This window comes from Magnolia sinica, chromosome 11 (genome assembly GCF_029962835.1).
Source record: "Magnolia sinica isolate HGM2019 chromosome 11, MsV1, whole genome shotgun sequence".
Classification (NCBI taxonomy): Eukaryota; Viridiplantae; Streptophyta; class Magnoliopsida; order Magnoliales; family Magnoliaceae; genus Magnolia; species Magnolia sinica.
The window spans coordinates 41,666,018-41,685,334 of record NC_080583.1 but is presented as its reverse complement, the minus strand read 5'-3'; the positions used below and the strand labels follow the sequence as shown (position 1 = coordinate 41,685,334).

At 40.4% G+C, this 19,317-nt stretch overlaps 1 protein-coding gene across 4 annotated transcripts in view; it reads right to left on the bottom strand.

The window, feature by feature from the left end:
* LOC131219066 (alpha-L-fucosidase 2-like) overlaps window positions 1–15,978 on the bottom strand; it is an 88,513-nt gene extending 72,535 nt beyond the window's left edge. The window contains exon 1 of one of the 4 annotated variants that reach the window (XM_058214041.1): window positions 15,623–15,978. In XM_058214041.1, the coding sequence (XP_058070024.1) occupies window positions 15,623–15,898 (276 nt within the window). In that variant the 5' untranslated portion in view covers window positions 15,899–15,978. The remainder of the gene's footprint in view (window positions 1–15,622) is intronic. The other 3 variants (XM_058214043.1, XM_058214042.1, XM_058214040.1) reach the window with 3 other exon arrangements.
* Between the last annotated feature and the right edge of the window lie 3,339 nt (window positions 15,979–19,317).

Genomic DNA, 19,317 nt, shown 5'->3' with positions numbered 1-19,317 from the left:
GATCTTCCACATGGATCGTCGGATTTATTTCCATTTCAGGTGGAAGGTCTATCCTGTACACATTAAATCCAATTTTACGCAATACTTTGAATGGTCTAGTACTGCGAGCTTGTAATTTCTTAGTAGAACCCGGAAGAAACCGCTCTGGTCTAATCCTAACAATTACATAATCCCTTTCATTAAATTTTGTCCACCTACGATGTTGGTCTGCCGAACATTTATAATTATCATTACCCGCATTAATTCGTTGTCTAACATGTGCATGCAAATCATGAATGTGTCGTGCAAATGCATCACTGACTCAGAAGATCTTTGGGTAACTGACATGGGTAACAAGTCTATGGGCATCCTAGGTTTGTACCAACTAACAATTTCAAATGGACTCAACCCTGTAAAATAATTGACTGAACTGTTGTAGGTGAACTCGACTATAAGTAGAATCAAATCCCAAGTTTTCACATGTTCACCCCTAAGCATCGTAAGAGGTTTCCAAGGCTACGATTAACCACCTCATTTTGGCCATCAGTTTAGGAGTGGTATGTAGTAGAAAACTGCAAGCGTGTTCTTATTATGAACCATAGTGTCTTCCAAAAATAGCTAGTAAATTTGACATAACGGTCAAATACTATGGTCTTAAGTAAACCATGGAGACAGACCACACCATCGAAAAAGACCTTAGCTATATTAAACGCATCAGAAGTTTTAGAACAGGGGATGAAATGCGTCATCTTAGATAAGCGGTCCACAACAACAAAAATGGAATCGTGCTTTTTAATCATCTTGTGAAGCCCAAGCACGAAATCCATGCTAATGTCTTGCCACGGAGTATGTGACACAGGTAATGGCGTATATAATTCAGAATTTTTCTTTTGTTGCTTTTCCATCTGACACGTTCTACCCTACCCTAAAATTCAGGCGACATCTCGCTTGAGACTTGGTCAGTAGAAACGATCCTCTACAAGGACAATAGTCTTATCGCGGCCAAAGTGGCCAACTATCCCTCCCGAATGAAGCTCCCAGATGAGGAATTCAAGGAGGGATGTATGGGGAATACATGAACGATTTCCTTTAAAAAGGAATCCATCTCTCAACACGAAATCCCCCGCACTTTGCTGATCAACCGAGAGTGACATATAGGTACCCCCAAAATCTGGACATGTGGGGTACTCGTCTCTCAGTTGCTCAAAGCCGACAACTCCTGCACTCAAAGAATTGAGCAACGTCACTTTATAGCTAAGGGCTTCGGCTAGTTTATTCTCTACTCCGACCTTGTGTTTCATTACAAACGAATACTCTCGAAGGAACACAACCCACTTAGCATGCCTTGGGTTAAGTTTTTTCTAGTAGTGAAGATAACGTAAGGCCTCATGATCAGAAAATAATACAAATTCCTGCGATAGGAGGTAGTGGCGCCAATGTCTTAAAAACTGCACTACCGCATAGAATTCCTTATCATAGGTAGAATATTTTTGTTTTGCCTCATTCAGCTTCTCACCGAAATAGGCAACAAGATGACCCTCTTGACCTAGGACTCCACCTATACCAACACTAGATGCATCACACACAACTTCAAAGACTTTAGAAAAGTCGGGAAGGCGCATGACAGGAGCTTCGAACATCTTGTGCTTAATTTCTTTGAAAGCCTTAACTACGGCTTTCAACCACATGAATTCTCCCTTCATACACTCTGTAACAGGAGCCATAATTGTGCTAAAACTCCTAATGAACCAACGATAGAATGTGGCTAAGCCATGGAAGCTTCGCACTTCATGGATGTTCCTCGGTTCAGGCCAATAAAATATAGCCTCGACTTTCTCTGGGTTTGCACGCATCCCTTCTGCTGACACTATAAACCCTAAGAACACTACTTGACTGAACATGAACAAACACTTTTTAAGGATAGCATATAATTTCTCCGCCCTAAGGACGCTACAAACCAACTTCAAATGTTCAAGGTGTGATTCTCTAGTAGTGCTATAGATCAGGATATCGTCGAAGGAGACCACTACGAATTTCCTCATGAACGGTCAAGACTTGGGTCATCACCCGCATGAAAGTGCTAGGTGCGTTAGTCAAGCCAAAAGGCATGACCAACCACTCATATAGCCCATCCTTCATCTTGAAGGATGTCTTCCATTCATTATTGAGGCATATACGGATTTGGTGATACCCACTCTTGAGATCTATTTTGGAGAAAATGGTGGATTTGGCCATCATGTCTAACATGTCATCAAGCCTAGGTATGGGAAACCTATACTTGGCCATGATTTTGTTGATGGCTCTACTGTCCACACACATGCGCCAAGTGTCGTCTTTCTTAGGTGTCAGTAAAGCGGGTACGGCACACGACCTCATGCTCTTCTAGATGAAACCCTTTCGCAAGAGCTCATCTACCTGCTTCTTCAACTCTGCATGCTCTGCAGGGTTCGTCCTATAGTGAGGAAGGTTTAGTAGAGTCGACCCAGGGACAAGATCAATGGCATGCTGGATGTCCCTCATGGGTGGTAACTCATCTGGCAAATCCTCAAGGAATACATCTCTGTACTCTAAGACTGAGGCTACCTCATGGGGTAACTCTATTGGTACTTTTGGTGTAGCCTCTCTAGCCACTAAGGCATACATCGTCGAATCCTCTGTCTCTCTTTCAAACTCTTTAGTTGTCATGATGTGGAGAGACTTAGGTGTGGATTTCTTCACTTCTTTAGGCTCAGTAGCCTTCTCACCTTTCTTCTGTGCAGTGTTTTATGGTGGCATAGGATTAATTTTGATCTTCTTACCGTTATGCATAAAGGTACACGCATTATAACGACCGTAGATCGTGACGTCATTATCGAATAGCCACGATCTGCCTAGGATGATGTGACCTACATCCATGGGCAACACATCACACCACAGGGACGCCTTATAAAACCCGAACTCGATGGGTACAAGACATTGATGGGTGACAGGAAGGGAAGTTTTGTCTACCCATGAGACTTTGTATGGGTCGGGATGAGGGGTGGCCTCTAACTTTAGACGGCCTAATGTGCTAGTGGAAATTACATTTTGGCAACTCCCACTGTCCACTATCACCTTACAATTTTTCTTACCACACTTGGTGATTGTGTAGAAGATAGTGTTGCGATGTCAGTCAACAATACTTCTAGTCTAGGCTAGCACACACCTAACAACTGCTAATGTGGCATCATCACCCACCTCATCCTCATCACTCAATGATCATACGGGCTGATATTCTTCAACTTCAGAGTCGCCTTGATCATACTCGTTATTCTGGGAATCGCTTATGACTAAGGTTTTTCCTTTGCTCTTAGTGGGACACTAAGTTGCAAAATGGCCAATATTCCCACATTCATAGCATCGCACATTTTGTCATCCACCTGAACCAGCACCAAGGACGCATTTTCTCTTGTCATCCTTAGGCCTAGGCGGAACATTTGTCTGCGCCCTAGGTTGATTACCAATGTTGGGTTTAGTTCCCTGAGAACCAGTCCAATATTAGAGTCTCGGGAATTGAATCATCTTGTGACAGGAGTCTTCAAATACTGCTCTAATTCCTACACCGCTTGGTACATCTTATACAAATCTATCACGGGACGAGCCCAAAGCTCACACTGAAGATCCGATCGAAGGCCCGTCCTGAAACGCATGAGCGTTACTAGAGGGTCTTCCTCAATGTCACACCACATCATGAATTCCTCAAATTTTGCGATATATTCCGTGACAGGCATGGATCCTTGGAGTAAAGATTGCCATTGTTCCAGGAGCTTCTAGCGATAAAAGAGAGGGAGGTACTTCTCTTTTAGCATAGTTTTCATCTCACTCCATTGGGTAACAGGAGCTCCTCTCGTTCAATCATACGCTCTTTATTGGTCCAATACATCTTCGCTTGCCCCACAAGCTTCATTTTGGCAAACCGCACTTCTCGGTTCTCTGACATCTCATGCCACTCAAAATAGCAGTCCATGTCAGCTAACCAATCAAGGAATGCCTTGGGGTCAAAGCGACCATCAAAGCTCGGGGCATCAATCCTGACATTCTTCATGGCCCTCTCGTCAGGATCAAAGCGGTCTTGATATGCCCGTTCTCTACCCACATGCCCACCATTGGTGGGGGTTTGTCTAAGGGTTGGCTCCTCACTGACACCACCTGCCTGCGACTGCACATCTCCCCCAACAGTGGGGTTCTCCCTTTGGGATGCCTCTAATCGCCTAAGTCTAGCTTCGGTGGCGATCAGTTTTCGTTCAATATTTTTGTTGGATGTCTTTATGACAGTTATCTTTTGGAGAAATTGAGCGAGGTGATCGTTTAATTGCTCGTTACTCATGATGGGGTATTGGCCAAAACCCTTACCACTTCTAGTGGGCATACACCAAAAACTCGAACTCAATTTTCCTAAGCTCAACTCTAAGATTTGAACAGACCTCATTATGGATGTATGATCCTATTTCTATATGATGTATGGATGCTGCAGATTTTCATATTTAACTAGAATGAAAACACAAATCTGGAAATTCAGATTTATATCTCACAAGACTGTAAATCTGAAAAATCCGGTTTGCAATTTATGCGGGATGTAGATCTGGAATTATTTAGACAATCCTAGATGAGAAAACAGATGATCCCAAGTTCAGATAACTCGATCTAATAAAAACCATGCAAAACCTAAAGCTTTGATACCAAATTTGATGCAGGCCGGTCTAAATTAGAATGCATGTGTGAGCACAGAAATTATCCAACGAAATAACTAAGCAAATCAATTGAAATATTCAACATTCCATATCATAGTAAAGATAATAACAAAGGAAATATGCAATGGTTGCAGACCATCATCACAATCCTGTAGTACCGTATTCAAATCATGCATGGATTGGAAATCAGTGCAACTTCTCTAGTCCAGGAAATCAAAGGATTTCTGAAATAGGGACGGCTAGAAAATCTAAGAGAGTTGGGATCGATTCTCAGATTTTTAGGGTCAATAGTAATATTAAAAATAATAATAAAATAAAAATAAAATAAAATAAAATAACTAGTCATAGAAAGATAGGAAGAAGGTTGGAGGGAAGGTTGGAGGGCTAGAAATAGAATTTAGAAGAAGAGGAGATTAGGGGGGAAGAGAAGAACTTACCACAGAGAGAAAGCGGAAGGAGGCACCAGGCTTTCATTAAAAAAACATTATTAGGTTTAGGATAGAAAACACCCTATTTATAAAATTCGGATTTAAAAGAAAATGACTAAACTACCCCTATAACAAAAGAAAAAAAATACGCAAAACAAAGCTTTCTAAAAAATAAATAAACAAATCTCACGTAACAGATCAGTCTTCTAACTCATCATGCACATGTATCCTCCTAATGCGGGGCCTTCAATTAATCCAAGGACACGTGTAAGGTCTTCAAAATCCTCATTGGTTATGCCACGAACCATCTTCGAGCCATAAAAATGTATTCTTTGGCCGCCTTCGTCTTTGATAAACTTTGAAGGGTCTGATGTCATCATCACAACTTGAGGACACTCACAATCCAAGAAACGATCAATGTGGTTGTTGATGACCAACCACATGACAAAAATGGTCCTACCACTGATGTGGAGGATGATGTGGAACCGTGCATTATACGTAAATTAGATAACAAATCTACTTCTCCACGTGAGTCTCAGCTATCGGGTGACATATCGGTTATCAAGGATCATCCCCTCAATCAAATAATTGGAGATCCTAAAGCCGGTGTGAAAACTCGGCAACAGCTTGAGACTACATTCAGTCATCTCTACTTCACCTCAAAATTTGAACCAAAGAATGTTGCAGAGGCACTTAAAGATGAATATTGGATTGCAGCAATGCAAGATGAATTGTAACAATTTGAAACAAACAAGGTGTGGCAGCTAGTCCCTAGGCCACAAGAAACAAATATCATCGAAACAAAATGAATTTTCAAGAACAAGTCCAATGAATCTGGGAATGTGGTGAGGAACCAGGCAAGACTCGTCGCGCAAGGATACTCGCAAATAGAGGGCATCGATTTTGATGAAACGTTTGCCCCGGTAGAGCGTTTAGAGTCTATCAGAATACTCATGTCCATTGCATGTGCATTGAAATTTAAATTGTTTCAAATGGGTGTGAAGAGCGCCTTCCTCAATGGTGTGCTAATCATTTGCTTTAAAAGCTCGAACTAATATAACGTGGCGAATCAATCCCTTTCTCTTATAGCTCAGGCCCCACATCTCATGGGTTTTAGGTTCTCATTTAAACCCCTCATGGGCCCCTCATCACATGGGTTCCGCATCATACAAGCCACTTGCCTCGCATGGGCCGCCCACCCCTAGTCTGCCCCCATCCCACGGGCCACCCCACTCGAGGCCGATGTGAAAATGCCCTTGTATTACTCTCTGTCCATTAGATGTGTAATTACATGTTGAGCCAGGAGCCAAAAAATCAGGCTGAACTATGATTCAAGTGGGCCGTACCAATGGAAACAGTTGGGGGAGACATCCACCATTCATTTTTATAGGGCCCACTATTTCGACAAGAAATGAATGTATTGCGATTGGGGATATCTTATTCAATAATAACAAAGGAAAATGAAAGAACAATCATCATTGAATATTTTAAAAATTCTGGAATTCATTTACATCCTCATATATCCCATGATTTCAATACATAGTATATGTAATGAATGTGATAACATAAATAGAAAAATTCAAATGTTGATTTCGGCAGCATCTCGGCTTTTGGAGTGTTCATCTTAATGACAAAAGGATTATGTGGATTGGGAAATCCTTCAAAATCCTTCATTCTTTCTTGATATGCTTGGAGTAATAATAATCTTGAAGGAGCATAGAAGATCACTGCCTTTATGAAAATTCTGCAAAAGCCATATTCATGGTAAAAATCCATTGCATCGCGCAATGTGTTCCTGTTGCACAAGTTCGCGCAACACGCACAACAAGTATTCTTGTTGCTTCCTTCTTCTTCCTCTTCTTCTCCCCCGGAATACCTGGAGGTGGTCTTGAGGAAATCTTGGATCTCTTCTGATTCCTCTGGAGCTTCGTACTCGTGAATGAATCAAATGAAGAGGGGAGGGGGTATTTGTAGGCAACCGCATGTGTGAACCCCATTTCCATACAACCACATATCATTGCGTGGGTATGCAGGAGGCTTGTTGTGCGTCGCACAATGGGCCACTATCTTACCCACGCAACACATCTGTTACGCGCGTGCAACACTTCTGTTCTACACAAATGCGAATTTCTCCTCCTTTCTCTGTCTTGATTTCTTTTCTTTCTTTCTGATTTATGTGCTCCAACAGATGCCCCCTTGATCTTCTGTTAATTTTGATTCAAAATGAATGGAGAATCAACCTCTTTTCCCATAAAATTCCTCTCTCAACTCGTTACGCAGTCACGCACAAAGTCATTGCGCTATCGGGTCCACATAACAACTAAACAGGTCTCGCCTGGCTATATATACCAGCGCCTTATCATTTCAAGTCACAAAATTTTCTTCTTGCAAAAGCTATTGCGCACAAAATTTTCAAGTCACAAAATAAGGCGAAATCCGGTCGATAGTTACTCGACAACTGGTATTGCCAATCTACCCATTCAGGGTATGGTTTATGATATGTAGGGTTAGCATTGCAACCTAACACTTGGCCAGCAACTTCCTGCACAAGTTGCAGTATTTGGTCATGATCAATACGTTTAGGTTCCATAACTAGCGGATGATCTGGACCAAATCGATTAAAATTCTCCTAAAACCTGGGACCTTGCGATGAGTAGAACCCTACTGGCAGTCCTTGATTCCTATTTTCAAAATTCATAACCTCCAGTTCAGGTCGTCTGACCTGTATAGGAGGCGATGCATTCCTGACCTCTAGGGGAGGAATAGGTGGTGAATTGCATTATAACGGTGGTGTCAGTGGGATGGCATAGCATTACCGACCGAACTTTCGTTATGTTGCTAAGTTGGTTGTGTTCATTCTGTCACAACGGCTAACAATCGTTACATAACCTCAGTTCAATTGGTCATGTTTGGTCCTGAATATATAGGCGTTTGTGATGAAGATATTATTGATTCTAACGAAGATTCAAATTGGAAAGTAATTATAGTTAGGATAAAGAACTTGCGTTTTACTCGTGAAGAGGAAGAACGTCAGTGCATGTTTGCCGTAAGGGGGTCTATACATGATACAAGGGGGCAATGGGAGTGGGAGTCGGAGTGCAGTTGGGAGTGCGACTGCATCTACAAGTAAGGATGGGGGTAGTTTGCATGGACTAGGATGTATGTTTGGCTGACGATGGGAGACATCTTCACACGATGCCCCTCTACATATGGAAGAATAAGTAAATGAGCCTAAGAGACCCTCTGTTGATCCAATCATGTTTAAAAAAGAATCAACTAAACAAAAGAAGACAAAACAAATGTGGAGTAAAACTTTCATTGAGAAGCTAGGTAGGGCAATAGCAAAGTTAATTATATATGCCAACATGCCCCCTAAAGTGGCCAATTCTCTGTATTGGCAGGTGGTAAATGATGCAGCAGCAGAAGCTGACGAATGAATTAAAGCTCCCACAGCTAAGGAGAATAGGGAGAAATGGACAGATGCAGAGTATGCAGATGTGAAAGCATATGTGGCTACCTTTAAACCCATATGGCAGGCCAAATGATACATGATCATGTGCAATGGTTGGATTGGCCCAACCAGAAGCAGCATGATCAACTTCATGATGTACTACCACTTGAAAACGGTGTACCATAAGTCAATTGATGCCTCGAAAGAAACAAAAAAAAATGCTAATTATATTTTTTTCCCTAATGGATAAAGTGGGGAATGATATTGGAGAGGAGAATGTGGTGTTGATTGTGACAGATAACGAAGCAACGTATAAGGTTGCAGGACAAACGTTGATGATAAAGAGACTACATATATTTTGGTCACCATATGTTGCCCATTGTATTGATCTTATCTTGGAAGATATTGGGAAGAATAAGAGTGTTAAGGAAACGGTCGAAGCCTGATGATGACGATGACATGGAGGTCGAGCGACCACAGTAAAGCAGATTTTCATTTTGGTGGTGACTCGGGAATTTTATTACGGTAAGTATATATTTTTATAAACATTACTTACATTTTAGGTAAGTATTGTTATACCCATTACCCACATATTCACCAAGCAAGCACACACTTGACACTGCCGAACTTGTACTTAAAATAACTCCCCTGACAACCAATCAAGTAATCCTTAATCAAGTTGCAAAAGAGCATATCAGACACTACTATTTTTTTTTATCTTAACTTGAGGATGACACGACAGAAATCATGGGATACGAGAAGTCTCCAACATATTAAAAACTTTAAATAGAATGAACATTGTAATTTATGCAAGTCCTTAGGTATGTAATATAGAATAAATTAAAAACTTCGGATTTTTTTTTACCAAAAATTATAGGGGGCATATCGGTCGATATCAGCCGTTACGACCCCGTATCGACCGATACGGCCGTAACTATATCGGTAATGGTGGGGACCATTACGCCCCCCGTTACCACAATGGTACACCTTGCTTCAGACATCAGTATATCAATCATCTCATTGTTCTTGACCCACTCTTCAAATCCCCGCATGCTTTCGGTGAGTCTGTTTCCATTTGACTTCTCGAATGAGAAACTGAAAACGTTAAAGTCACCCCCAATACACCATGGGTATTTGAATCTCCTAACCGTATCCAACTCTGTCCATCAAAACTACCTATAATCTGGAGTACACAACCCGTACACTGTTGTGAATAACCATTTGAAATTTGAAAAGATTTCCTTAAGTACCATTGAGACCAAGAAATAACTAATAAAGACATCTTCAGAATCACACAAGTCCTTGTCCCAGGCCACCACAATCCCTCCCGCAACTCCTTAAGCTAATAGAGCTACTCATCCCTTATTTTTACTCCCCAAATAGAATCAAGTATTTTTTTAATCAAACACTACCAAGTTTAGTTTTCTGAAGAGAGAGAATCTCCTTCACTACATGTAAGGGTGTTACATACAAGCCATCCAAAGCGTCACCGATTTGTTCATCACTAACCATATCATTAGACAAAAAGTAGTTTACATCCTCCTCAATTGCCTCTCAGCCTTCTCTAGCAAACATTTCTTCAAAGGGGACTACGGGAGAAACAACCTATTCGCTTGGGATTCCGCAAGCTCATTACCTAAAGAGCACTTGTCTTCATCTTCCTCAATAACATGATCGTCTCATGCTGCCATAATAGCCTGAAGGTTCTACGAACAATGTTGAAGCTTTAAGGAAAAAACCCCCTTTTCTCTTAGTTATAAAGTTCGTGTCTATCTTCCATGCGTAGGTGTTTAGGTGATGAGTCTCATGCAAACTTAATAACTCACCTTCCTCACGTGGGAAAGAAGGCATGAGTGCCATGGACTCATCATCTGATTGGCGACATATCAAAACAATGGCCTTTGATTCTACCGCTATCCCGTGATGCTCTCTGTACGTATCGAGATAGCCCTCCACACGCACGATCGAATTCTCCTTATAATTAATGGGGTCATTATGATTGTCACCAGGATAGGAACTCTCTACAACCGTCGCCATCTCACTTACATGTCGACACCTCTCCTTTATATCTCCTACACGTGTCCAGCTGAAGCTTTGTTTCAACCCCAAAGTTAGATCTAAGGCTTCCATTTGATCGTCGAACCTCTCCCTGACTGCCATTTATACCTATAAACTTAGCGATGTGGTATACTATAAACTTAAAACATCATTTAGATACCTTTTTTTCTACTAGGGAATCCTCATTCCTCAATAGTCACTACATAGCCACATACCCACATGTAGATTGTGTAGTGAAAATAGTGATTTAGTTATGCTAATTGTTACACCTAAGATACACAATTATATTGTATTGTAGGTCCTAGAAAGCTTCCATAAGAAGGTGAAACAAAAGAAGAGACGGTTGAAGAGAGAATTTCTTTCATCTGATTTTCAAGAGGAAGCAAAAGACAATATTGATCCTCAAGATGACATGTGTTTTGTTATTTTTTTCTAATTTAAGTAGATTTTTTTCATATTTTTTCTGATTTTCTAGGAAAATCGGAAAAATTTTACAATTTACGATTTGATTCAAGCTCTCCTACGATTTGCTATACGATAATGATTATGAAAATATTGGTCTTTGGGTAGAATTTGGACTCTTTAAGGTTGTTTCCTTATTTAATTAATCCTTTTTATTCTATTAGAAGATCTTCGTATTAGTATGGGACAATTTAGGAAAAAAATCATGGACAAATAGGCTTCAAGCCTCGAGCTTTTTTACATTTATAATAAGGATTTGTATTTCAAAAGCAATAAATGTATACATGGAACAATACACACATGAATATGATATTTTAGATTGAATAAGTTCCTTTTTCTCATTTCTTGAGACTAGAAAATGCCTTTAAAGGTGAGAGTCTTATGAAAATGCTGAGGGTGAGACTCCTCTAGGCCTTTTTTTTATTTGTAGTGAGACCACACTCTTTTGTTATCCTTTATTTTATTGTTGCTGCTGAGGAAATTATCAAGTTTCTGGAACCTAAAGGTGAGATATCGAAGTGCTAACTGGTAACCTATCATCCTTTTCCTTGCAATTTGGTAGCACCATCATGATATCCATATATTTGTGAGCCTTTGCCATGGACAGTTCCACAACCCAGGTAAAAGAGCAAGGTTGAGGTCCGGTTGGTAGCCAATCAGAAAACTTTTGCCAATCTAGTATTAAAATCTGATCCAGATTGTTGGAGAAAGGTTGAGATAATTTTTTTAAAAGGTAACACTGATAGGGATTGAACCCTAGATCACTCACACACACTACACTGTCTCTACCAGCTCATCTAACATGTGGGAGTAAAAAAGGTTGAGACGATGATGATAAAAGAATTAAGTCATAATTTCAAAACCATAGAAGGCTTATCTGTACAGCAGGGAGCATTTGAAAAAAACAAACCATCTCTAAAGGGGATGTTGACTTCTGAAAAATAAACTAAGTATGGGGGAGTAAGAACCCAAGGATTGCCAACTCGTACAAGTCGGCTCAAACTCACTTGGGACTGGTTGTTACCAAAGATTTTATAGATATATTTTAGCATGAGACTTCAGGAGCCGTTTGAACCGACACGTCCTCGGTCGGAGGTGGTGCAGTTGGTGTCAAGGGTTCAACCCCAACAATTTGATTGCTTCTTTAATCATATTTCGAATTTATAGATTTGTAATGTCACACCGGTAAGTAAACTAGAGCGAGTGTCCCACCAGGCGTTCCAAGCAAAATGTTGTTGTTATTTTAATCTCAGTCACGTGATTTGTGCAGGCGTGCCAAAATTGAATGTACGGCTCAATTCAAACCAAACAGCTACAATCCCAAGCAAAAATATAGGCAGATACGTTGAAAATCGATCGTATAAGACCGAGATCTAATGAGATCGGTCATCTATTCAGCTACTTGCACAGTATTGCTTAAGATGATCATGCGATTGTCAGAGAGTGGGGTTCGTCCTCTATAAATGGGTCACACCTCTGCTTTCCATACAAAATAACTTTTTCTCTTCAGTACAGATAAAACAAAAGGGAAATTCTTACAGTCGACCGCAGAAAACAACTGTAGAACGCCTCTTTGGATAAAGAACTTTGCTTGATACTCGAACTAAATCCAACATATGAGTGTAGACTTGAATTGCAGCTAAAGTTAACAACTACTTAACTGCTGCTGCAGATTACACTAAGGAATGTAAATGGCAGATAAAGGTAAAGATTACACTAAGGAATGTAAATGTCAGATAATTAAAAGATAGATTTGGTTTAGTTTGGTTAGTATGAGATGATTTCTTCTGCTGAACTCATTTACTAATTATAGCATTAACCTGACTATCTGGATACTTCCCACATTCTAACGATTGTTATAACCGCTTCAGCACTACTAACCTCTTAGAGCGTTTTCTTCTTAGCTTGCTACCTGTACAGACAATTGCTCCAAGCTTCCTTATTGACTCAACCACGTTCTGCTCAAACACTGTTGCTTTATGGATGACATGGCATCACTCGATAGACGCTAACTGTATACCCGCAAAATCCTCTTCAAGTATCTCCACGGATTTTAAATACACTACACATCCCGTGTAAAATTACACATGTCTCTCTTTAATTGGCTCTTAAAGTAACGGACAGAAATAGGGTACAACAAATGACACCCAACGTTGAAATATTCATAAGGTCAAACAAACCTGGATGAAGGGAAGAGGCAAATTTCAGCTTAATCAAAATTTTTCTGGCCCCCAAGAATTTTTTAATGGTAAGAGTTCATGTCCCATTGTGTGGTCCATTTGAGCCTCGGATATGCCTCATCTTTTGGATCATACCGTAAAATGATATGTAAAAAACTAAAAATGAATGGGCGGTGTGGGCACCACCTATCACACACGATGCCCTGAAGCAAGGATGATCTGGTCATCAAATGGGCCACATGTGAATGTTGAACATATCATCAACTGACCTAAATTTTGGGATGCTGCACGTGCTAATGAAGCATGCCAATGTGAGATCAAGGCTTCTTATCAAGTATACACCACTTGTCAAATGCGACAACTAGAAGCCAAGACAATCCGGCCAACAGGTGGGCCACACATGAGTGTCGAATGCAGACCATTGGTCATTTTCAAACTATCCATATTTCTCATACACATTGCCCACTTGATGACCGGACCATCCTGAATCTCAAGCAGCGGCACATACATGGTGTGGCCCACAGGATGAACAACCAGATCTCCCCCGCACGTGCCACATTGCCACGTATGATGCGAACTCAAAGTTCATCATAAAACTGATGTAGATAAGATCAATCCTATTCCGAGGAAGCGAATTGGTTGGTGTACCACACACCATCGATCTGGTTGGTGTGGGTACGTGTCATGCGAAGACGAACACTGCCGCTCCTTGAGCTCCGAGTTGTACGAATGGTTCAAAGGAGATCAAAGTTACGTTAGCCCCAAAATGATGTATTTATTATATCCACATCGTTCATCCATTTTGCGAGAACATTTTAAAGCATGATCCTGAAAATGATTCATATCCAAAGCTTAAGTGGACCACACCACAAATAGCAGCGAGGACAATGATTTTCACCGTTAAAGCATTTGTAAGGCCCAACATAACGGTTATTTTCCATCCAATATGTTCATAAGGTCACACACACCTGGATGAAGTAGAAAAACAAATATCATATTGATCCAAAACTTCTATGACTCCAAAAGGGTTTCAATGGTAGATGCTTAATCACCCACTACTTTTTGAAGTGTGGTCCACTTGATCTTTGAATCTGTCTTATTTTTCGGCCCAGGCCTTATGGCAAGCTCGCCAAATGGAAAGATAGTTGGGATATAACACATACCTCATGATGGGACTCATAGAACTTGGTGACATCAACACACCAGCCAGGTCGGTGGTGTGTGGTACACCAGCCAATCCACTTCCCTATTCCAAAATGAAAGGTCAAAGATCCACTAGCATCTTACAAGTACTACAAAATGAAGAATGCTAATACTGTAGCCTGTTTGATTTTTCGGCTCAAGAGTAATTACCATGTAAATGGGTAATAATTATTTACCTAGGTAATTACCACATCTTTCCCAATGCTGATATGATAACTTACTTTTTTAAAACTTAAATCGAGAAATTTACAACATCAATGTGGGGCCCATCATGATGTATGTTACTTATCCATGCTTCTCATTTGTTATGCAAGCCAAATTTATGGCATGAGAAAAAAAAAAAATGAGGCAGATCCAAAGCTCAAGTGGACCACACCACAAGAAACAATAGGAATCGAACACTTGCCATTAAAAACTTCTTGGGGCCCTTAAAAGTTTTGGATCAAGCTGATATTTGTGTTTTCCCCTTATCCATGTCTGTGTGACCCTATGAACGGGTTAGATGATGAAAAAAAAAAAAAACCTTAATGCGGACCTAGTGAAGAAATAACTTTCAATAGTGGACGAATTAAGGCCATTGTTTCCTTTCGTGTGGGCCATTTGAGTGTTGGATCTGCCTCATTTTTTTATTTCATGCTCCAAAATGTTCTAATAAAATAGATGGACAGTGCGGATATATCATATACATAATGGTGGGGTCCACATTTAAGTCAACACTTTTGTTTCGATTTTCAAGGTGGAATTACTCTCATATTTTCAAACAAGGTGAAAAAGTAATAATTACTTACTTACCATGATTTACATATATCATGGAAAATCAAACAGGCCCTAAATCTTCAGAATCTCATTCCTGACTGTAGCGAAAAAACAGTTTCCCTAAGCCCACACGTGCGTAGAGCCCTGCCCATCCATAAGCAAGCGCGTGTGCAACCATTATTTTTCTACAGTGTGGCCCACAAGAAGAATGAAACGGCCTGATCTTTTAACCAGACAAGATCTAGAGTGGGAGCCGCCTGAAGGAAAGCTCGAATCTCCTACACGCGTTCCACATTGGCACGTGCAACTTCGTGTGAATGGGCTTGGCGACTCTCATAGAGAACAAACACAATAATTCGAGAACAAAAGAAGAGAGAAGGGGAGGTAAAGTTCTACCGTTGAGCTGCATTTTCTCGGAGGGGACCCCACCCCAGACCATGGCCCCGAGTCGACCGTTGCCGATGGGAACGGCATCGGTCCAGTGCTTTGCAGGAGCGGCGAACAGGACCTTGAGAGGAGTGTCCGCCGGTTCGGTTTGGGCGGCGGTCGAGCTCCATACGTCGATGTCGTTAGGGCGACGGACCAAAACCCAGTCCAATTCATCTTCACCCATGGAAACAAACGACTGTGGAGAAGAGGGTTACAAGAGGAGTGCTGTGGTGGAAAAGGCATTCTCTTTTTCCGCCTTTTATAACGTGCTTCTGCCCTCGTGGAGAGAGAGAGAGAGAGAGAGAGAGAGAGAGAGCCCGACAGGAGAAGGACGCGATGGACCTCCGTGCCACGAAACGCACTACACATGAATGACCTCTCTTTTTTTTCTTTTCTTTTTCCCCCTTCCGTACAGCCTGGATTTTTGCTAAATTTTTCAATGATAATTTCACTTTTAATCCTCTAGTATTTTTAAACCTTTGAAACTTTACTTTCCATTTCTAAACCCATAATATTTAAATTGACTATTTTCAAACGAAAGTACCCTAATTTTTTAGATTATATTCATTTGAATCGGTTATATCCAAAAACCTAAAAACTCATTTTCTTTTTTTTGTTTTTCTTCTTGAAATTTCCAGTTAAATCTCCATTTATTATTGTTGTGGGTAAAAATTGACTAGCTAAAGAGAAGAGGTCAATTCGGACATCTTTACATGACATAAGATCGTCCAACGCCGATCATGACCAATGAACTCCTCAATAACCAAAGAAGAGAGGTTAGTCACCTACTAAATATGAAGGCGGGTCGGCAGGTTGGCAGGTTGATAGGTCAGCAGGTTGGCCATCTACCCAATGGGGGAGGCTCGAAGCTCATCCGAGTATTCAGGTCGGCCAAGACCACCTCAGACTCTTGAAGCAGGTCGGTAGGTCGGTCATCTACCCAATGATAAAGGGAGACTCGAAGCTCATTCGAGTATACAGGTCGGCCAAGACCACCTTAGACTTTTGAGGCATGTCGGCAGGTCGATCATCTACCCAATGATAAGGGGAGGCTCGAAGCTCATCCGAGCATCTAAGTCGGCCAAGACCACCTCGAACTTTAAGGCTGGTCGGCAGGTTGACTATCTACCCAATGATAAGAGGAGGCTTGAAGCTCATCCAAGTATCCAGGTCGGACTCTTAAGCTCGACCTCCTACAACATATGTCATCCGAATTATACTAAGGAGTTCGGCCTCACTACCCTAACATAAAGTATGAGGGTAAGTTGGCAGGTCAACAATCTACACGGCATTGAGATCAACGAGGTTCAATAAGAACAAGAATCAAAGCAAGATAATCATCCAAACACGCTCCAAGTTTCACCTCTTAGCCCTAGCTAAGAGGTTTAAGCCAACCATAGACATGATTGAAACAAAATCTCTTAAACAAAGCATGAAAAATAAACTACGGAAGAAAAAAAAATACTTGGTGGCTGCTCCACCCTTGTGCTATGCTCCTCGCGACCTTTCCAAACTCCAGAAGATGCTTTGGAGCATCATAGGGAGTCTCATTTATAGTTGTGGAACTCCAACTTTCACACCAAGTTGGAAAAATCTAGAAACCACCTCAAATTTCCGCACTCTGCGTAGTTTCCTAAAATATACTCAGAGTTTAAACTGCCTCAAATTTACGCACTTTGCGCAGTTTCCAAAAATATACTCAGAGTTTCAGAATTTATTTTTTTCAGGATAATTTCAGGAATATGTTTGTTTTTAGGACAATTTCAGGACTCCTTTTCTTCACTTTAAATCTTTGATTCTCTTCATTCCTCACTTGGTATTTTTTTTTTTTTAATCTTTGGTATGTGAAATCTTCATTAATGACTTTAAAATCTCCGAATCTTCATTTAGTAATCTTTTAAGCATAAATCTTCCTTTTGGCGTCAATTTCACCTTTAAGCTCTCGAAATTATCTCGCACATGAAAAAATGCATAATTAAATCGATTAAGCACTATCATGCTTATAAAACCAAGGTATAAATAGGGAAAAATATGCAATATTTCACACTCAGCATACTCTTCAACCAGCATTTTGCTAGTCATGAGTAAAACATGCGTAAACTGATCTTCAATCCTCAATGTTCAAATCACTTTCAGAAAATAATTTTTTGTGCAATCAAGTATGAATGAATACAATCTAAAGAAGTGAGAGTGCAATTTTGAAAACCTAAGCCGAATCACATGAGCAATCAATCAAAAAGTTCCTTTATCAATTATTTAAGAGCATAAGTTCATATATCAAAAATTTCCAATGTGTTTAGTAAATTCTATTTACTTTCCATAACATACTATTTTATAATGTTAGTCATGCTTATCACCTCAAATAATCAAGTACTGATTCCAAACTTATCACATTTTTCTTCTTTTTCCACTTTTTAATTTTATATCGACGGACCCTTTTATTTATTCATTCTTTTCAGACTTTTCATTTATTTCTAGTCTTTTCATCATACATGACCTTTTTTTAGATCTCTTTGTTTTTTAACTGGTTCTTTTCATCTTTTTAAGGTGGATAAAATTGTCCAGACTTAATTCTCAATATCTTTCAATGATATACATACTAACAATTAGAAATTCTAGTACTATCTTTCAATGACTTAGATTAATATTAGTTCTAGGTTACACATGTTATCAAGTCAATTAGCGTAGGTAATGATAAAATAAGAAATCAAACAATTCCTAAAAACTCTTGTTGAATGTGTATATGAAGATATAACATGATGCATGCTCTTTCCAAATAACACTCCTTCCCAAGCACTTCAACACCTATATCGCATATGCCAACACTTCCTCATAGGCGGCCCAACGTCAAATCGCAAGTCTTATCTAATGCAATGTGGTGAATGAGCATGTTAGTTGAGTAGTTATTAGGTTCCATTCATCCGGCACATTGGAGAAGCTAGGGTACCTTCATTTTATTATGGTCTCAACTGAATCACTACGCTTGGAGCGGTCAAGAGGCGCTTTACCTGTGTCCCTTAATCCATGTTCGGGTTTATCACTAAGACGATAACTCCCCAATCAATGTGAGGTTAACGCTGGCCCGACCAATTGGCCTGGCTGATCACTAAGGACCTGGATGACATAGCAGCAGCCCATCAACGGGTGGAGGGCGCTCACAATTGATATAAGAGTCGTCACCCAAACACAAATGTGGGGTGGTTATGACATCAATACAGTTTGATATACTAGGCTCATAGCCTTCTTGGTTGTTCATTGGTCACTATGGGAGGCTTGTCACTACAACGTAGGCTGACAGCTCTGATACAATGTCCCACACCACCATGCCCTACCCATTAGTCTTGTGGAGAGCACCATTAACAGTTAAAAGTAAACTCATTCAATGGAAATGAGGTATCCCATATTCTACTCAGTGTTATCATACATCGTGAACATACATGGTTAATTGACTATTAGGCTACTTCGATTGACTTGGAGAACTCCAGCGTAACCAACATTGGGTGCGAGCATCCGGTGTAGTCCAACTACTGTTGGTCGTCCGTGTTTAACCTAGGTCGATCAAACAAGCCTAGGGTGGACAACCTAACTTAGGTCACCCCTTATCTCGGTGTTCACAACCCCAAGTGTAAGGTCGCAATGCAGTAATAATCTCGATGAGACTG